This window comes from Bactrocera latifrons, unplaced genomic scaffold (genome assembly GCF_001853355.1).
Source record: "Bactrocera latifrons isolate USDA-ARS-PBARC rearing strain unplaced genomic scaffold, ASM185335v1 scaffold_9, whole genome shotgun sequence".
Classification (NCBI taxonomy): domain Eukaryota; kingdom Metazoa; phylum Arthropoda; class Insecta; order Diptera; family Tephritidae; genus Bactrocera; species Bactrocera latifrons.
Genome location: NW_017537600.1, coordinates 965,015 through 971,169, shown reverse-complemented (window position 1 = coordinate 971,169; position 6,155 = coordinate 965,015). Strand labels below are relative to the sequence as shown.

General features: G+C 40.6%; 1 protein-coding gene across 7 annotated transcripts in view; it reads left to right on the top strand.

The window, feature by feature from the left end:
- Positions 1–6,155, top strand: part of LOC108977466 (tyrosine-protein phosphatase Lar) — a 486,678-nt gene that overhangs the window by 479,319 nt on the left and 1,204 nt on the right. For all 7 annotated transcript variants that reach the window (XM_018947162.1, XM_018947157.1, XM_018947161.1 and 4 more), the window contains 4 exons: positions 427–566; positions 1,578–4,913; positions 4,985–5,095; positions 5,204–5,509. In XM_018947162.1, coding sequence (XP_018802707.1) covers positions 427–566; positions 1,578–4,913; positions 4,985–5,095; positions 5,204–5,509 — 3,893 coding nt within the window. The remainder of the gene's footprint in view (positions 1–426; positions 567–1,577; positions 4,914–4,984; positions 5,096–5,203; positions 5,510–6,155) is intronic.

Sequence of the window (6,155 nt, the reverse complement as noted above, 5' to 3'; positions counted from 1 at the left end):
AAATTAATTAAAAATTAAAAAAATATATTTTTTTTAAACATTCTAAGTGTTTTAACTCCATAAAAATATAAAATTTGTTAACATATCTTGAAACCTATATATTGCCAATTATGTACTCATTTTACGTATGTATTAGTTGTGTGTATTGATTTATTTAAGCTAAGTAAGTATCATTCTCCACAAAGTATTTGGATATCTCTAACTCATGTTATATTTAACTAATTATTCAACGCTTTCAATAAGCTTTAAGCTATCATGTAAGCTAATATGTATGTATGTATTGTATTTACCAGTTTTTTAGGTATTTAACTCGCTCACTACTTAAGCATTAAATCGCTAGTAATACTCGTACTCGATATTATGACCTTTGAATTTCTATAATATAATTTTATTAATACAAAATATTTTCCGCCATACAACGTTTAGTGCCTGGAGATCCTCAAGACGTGAAGGCAACTCCGCTAAATTCAACTTCAATTCATGTTACCTGGAAACCACCATTGGAAAAAGATCGTAACGGTATTATACGTGGCTATCATATACACGTACAAGAAATGCGTGATGAGGTAAGTGAAGTATTATAAAGTTTGATCCATTTCGAGGTTCTCTACTTTTTTAAAGAAAAAACACAGAAACTTCAAATTTATAAGGGAACATTTATTATCATTCTAAAGAACATTTTTTGGCATTTATTTTGAAGTTTATCTTTTTTAAAAGTTATCCTCGGTTACATCTCAGATAATTCATCCGTTGAGTCCAAGTCCAATCGAAGCGGAATTATCCGCATAGACTTTAAACTTTACATAGCCCCACAGGAAAAATTCGAATGGTGTGATATCCCCGGGCTATAACGTGACAGGTCCAAATTTAGGGATTCTCTAGAAAGGATTAACCTATGGATGACTATTCCCTGAAAATCCAATCAAAGAACAATATCTTATTGGTCATTCTTGGCTTCAGAGGATATAGGTGATGGATGTTAAAAGATCAGGTCGGAATTCAGGGATTGGCTGTAAAGGCGCTGCTTATGGATGATAATTGCCTGACAATCCCACCAAACACGTAGCAATATCTTATTGATCATCAATCTTGTCTTGCAATGAAGAATATTATTTGCATACTAAATCGAGAGGGCCACAGATGCTTACAGCAATTTGGTTTATAACTCAGAAAAAAAGTCAGTTAGGCAAAAGCAGAGAATATAGCGCTCTAGGCTATATTTTTGTTGAATAATTTCTATAATAAAGCTTATCAGAGCTACATAAATTCAGATGATGCTATATTAGATTTCGCATAAGTAATAGCCATCGAGAATGTTGAGATAAATTGAGCGAAAGTTGGAATATATTTTGTTTGGTAAACTATCTTAAAATATCATACCCACTATTTTAAATATACTTAGTTACATATGCATATTTTGAGGTTTTCCTTCATAAAATATTGTATGATAACTTGTAATAACTAATCAAAAGCTTCCATCATTCCCAAACTATTTTTCGAAGTTTATTTAATTATTTCCGTTCAATAGTTCATTTATAATAATAATTATTTCTAACGATACCTTACACCTCACCTAGGGCAATGGCTTCCTAAACGAACCACTCAAGTTCGATGTCGTCGATTCGTTAGAGTACAATGTGACGGGCTTGCAACCGGATACCAAATACTCCATACAAGTTGCGGCGCTGACGCGGAAAGGCGATGGTGATCGCAGCGCCGCGGTGATCGTAAAAACGCCAGGCGGTGTGCCGGTACGACCTACCGTCAGCTTAAAGATAATGGAACGTGATCCAATTGTTTCCATCGAACTAGAATGGGAGCGACCAGCGCAAACGTATGGTGAACTGCGTGGTTATCGTTTGCGTTGGGGCGTAAAAGATCAGCCATTAAAGGAAGAGATACTACCCGGACCGCAAATAACGAAACGTCGCTTTAATGACTTAGAACGCGGCGTTGAATATGAATTCCGCGTGGCGGGTAGTAATCACATTGGTATCGGTCAAGAGACAGTGAAAATCTTCCAAACACCCGAGGGCACACCTGGCGGACCGCCCGCAAATATAACAGTACGCTTCCAGACGCCGGATGTAGTATGCGTCACATGGGATCCGCCAACACGCGAACACCGCAATGGCATTATTACACGTTACGATGTGCAGTTTCACAAGAAAATCGATCATGGTTTAGGTTCGGAACGTAATATGACCGTGCGTAAGGCGGTGTTTACAAATCTCGAAGAGAATACGGAATACATCTTCCGCGTGCGTGCTTACACCAAACAAGGTTCGGGACCATTTAGTGATAAAATCTTTATTGAAACCGAACGCGATATGGGACGTGCGCCGATGTCAGTGCAGGCGGTAGCAACATCCGAGCAAACGGCTGAAATCTGGTGGGAAGCGGTACCATCACGTGGAAAATTGCTTGGCTACAAGATTTTCTATACAATGACAGCAGTTGAGGACTTAGATGAATGGCAGACAAAGACAGTGGGCCTTACAGATTCCGCAGATCTAGTTAATCTGGAGAAGTTTGCACAGTATGCCGTAGCGATAGCGGCACGTTTCAAGAGCGGTTTAGGACGTCTGAGCGAAAAGGTCACCGTTAAAATAAAGCCCGAAGATGTGCCACTGAACTTACGCGCGCATGATGTCAGCACACATTCCATGACATTGAGTTGGTCTCCGCCAATACGTCTAAATCCGACAAATTACAAAATCTCCTTTGACGCGATGAAAGTATTTGTCGACTCACAGGGTTTTACACAAACGCAGATTGTACAAAAACGTGAGATTATCTTAAAACATTATGTGAAATCGCATACAATCAACGAGCTGAGTCCATTCACAACGTATAATGTAAATGTAAGCGCCATACCACCAGACTACTCCTACCGCCCGCCAACTAAAATCACCGTTACGACACAAATGGCCGCGCCGCAACCCATGGTCAAACCAGATTTCTATGGAGTGGTAAATGGTGAGGAAATATTAGTGATACTGCCGCAAGCATCCGAAGAGTATGGTCCAATATCACATTATTACCTTGTTGTGGTTCCTGAGGATAAATCGAACTTGCACAAGAATCCAGATCAGTTCCTAACAGAAGATTTGCTGCCGGGACGTAATAAACCTGAACGTCCGAACTGGCCTTATATAGCCGCCAAGTTCCCACAACGCTCCATACCCTTCACTTTCCACCTGGGTTCCGGTGACGATTATCATAACTTCACCAATCGTAAACTTGAGCGCGACAAGCGTTATCGTATTTTTGTGCGTGCCGTTGTCGATACGCCACAAAAGCATCTTTATACTTCCAGTCCTTTCTCGGAATTTCTATCGTTGGATATGCGTGAAGCGCCACCTGGTGAAAGACCACATCGTCCAGATCCAAATTGGCCATCCGAACCGGAGGTGTCTGTCAATCGCAACAAAGACGAGCAGGGTATGTGGTGGGTGGCGCTACCAGTTGTTGCCGCACTCATTTTCACCATATTCGTTACCTGGTGCATTGTGCGTCGGCGTCGCCAACCATGCAAAACACCCGATCAAGCTGCTGTCACGCGTCCATTGATGGCAGCCGATCTCGGTGCCGGTCCCACACCCAGTGATCCCGTCGATATGCGCCGCTTGAACTTCCAAACACCCGGCATGATTTCGCATCCGCCCATACCCATTTCCGAATTCGCCAATCACATTGAGCGCCTCAAAGCGAACGACAATCAAAAATTCTCACAAGAATATGAGAGCATTGAGCCGGGTCAGCAATTCACATGGGACAATTCTAATTACGATTACAATAAATCGAAGAACCGTTATGCCAATGTAACCGCTTACGATCACTCGCGCGTACAATTGCCTCTTATGGACGGCGTTATCGGCTCGGATTATATAAATGCTAACTATTGTGATGGTTATCGCAAGCACAATGCTTATGTGGCAACTCAGGGACCACTGCAGGAGACTTTCAGTGACTTTTGGCGCATGTGTTGGGAACTAAAGACAACCACCATTGTTATGATGACACGTCTGGAGGAGCGTACACGCATTAAGTGCGATCAATACTGGCCGGTACGTGGTACGGAGACTTATGGTCAAATGTTTGTCACGATCACCGAAACGCAAGAGCTCGCCACCTACAGCATACGCACATTCCAGTTGTGTCGTCAAGGTTTTAACGAACGTCGTGAGATCAAACAATTACAATTCACCGCTTGGCCGGATCATGGCGTACCCGAACATCCAGCACCATTCCTACAATTCTTACGTCGCTGCCGTGCACTCACCCCACCCGATTCGGGTCCAGTTGTTGTCCACTGCTCGGCTGGTGTTGGACGTACTGGTTGTTATATAGTTATCGATTCGATGTTGGAACGCATGAAACATGAGAAAATTATTGACATATACGGACATGTGACTTGTTTGCGCGCTCAACGTAACTACATGGTACAAACTGAGGATCAGTACATATTCATACATGATGCCATATTGGAGGCTATCATTTGCGGTCAAACAGAGGTACCAGCACGCAATTTACATACCCACCTACAAAAATTACTACTGACCGAACCGGGTGAAAATATCACTGGCATGGAAATGGAATTTAAAAAGCTCTCCAATGTTAAGGTGGACTCATCGAAATTCGTCACCGCTAATTTGCCATGTAATAAGAATAAGAATCGTTTGGTACACATACTACCATATGAATCGAGTCGCGTCTACCTGACACCCATACATGGTATCGAGGGTAGTGACTACATCAATGCTAGCTTTATTGATGGCTATCGCTATCGTTCGGCTTATATAGCCGCTCAGGGTCCCGTACAGGATACTGCTGAAGATTTCTGGCGTATGCTGTGGGAGCACAACTCAACAATTGTTGTTATGCTTACCAAACTTAAAGAGATGGGCAGAGTAAGTGCAAATTTAAAAGATTATTTTTGAGGTTATGTTACAAAAATTAAATGTATATCGTTATTTTATAGGAAAAATGCTACCAATATTGGCCACATGAACGCTCAGTACGCTATCAATACTATGTGGTGGACCCCATCGCTGAATATAATATGCCGCAATACAAGCTACGCGAGTTTAAGGTATACAAATTATAAGTTATGGTGGAAATTTGAAATATTCGTACACATAAAACCTTTCTTAAACTGGTTTTTAAAATCTTAATACAACTTTTATTTCCCTTCCATCAGGTCACCGACGCACGTGACGGCTCTTCACGTACCGTACGCCAATTTCAGTTCATCGATTGGCCAGAACAAGGTGTACCCAAGTCTGGTGAAGGTTTTATCGATTTTATCGGTCAAGTGCATAAGACGAAAGAACAATTTGGTCAAGACGGACCGATTACGGTGCATTGTAGCGCTGGCGTTGGACGCACTGGTGTCTTCATAACACTCAGTATTGTATTGGAACGTATGCAATATGAGGGCGTATTGGATGTATTCCAAACGGTGCGCATACTACGCGCCCAACGTCCGGCAATGGTGCAAACGGAGGTGATTATAAAGCGATTCATATATATATATACATATTTTAATATATGATAATGAAATAAGATTAACTTAATGGATTTATATACAGTTAGAACTGCGGTTAAATGGCCGAAAAAACCAATTTTCCAATATTTTTTTTTTTTTTTTGATAAAACTTTTAAATTTATTGATCAAAAAATTTGTACACATATTCCTGTTTTTATCATATATAAGTATTTGGAAACGAACTACAGCAGATCTCCAGGAGCACCTCCAAAAAAAAGATGTTTTGCGGTGATCACTATATCTCTCCTGTGAAATTAAAAAAAGTTAAAAACATTATTTTTGAAAGGAACTACAGCTGTGACCTGGTCTACGAAAAGGGAGCTAACGTGCGAAAACTAGTTTTCTGGGAAACAGCTGTTAAAAATCTCATCTTCCATCCGAATAAACTAAAAAGTGAAAATTGATTTTTTGGATTTTTTGACACCTAAGCCCGCTTTCCGTAGACCAGGTCATAGCTGATCCCCGAGAAGTCCTCTCAAACAAGACGTTTTGAGCTGATCTGAACTGGGTCCTCTAAATTAAAAAAAAAACAGATTTTGTTAAAGTAATATTAAATCTAGTAATTAATCGGAGGAATAAGCAAACTAAAATTATTTGAGAAATT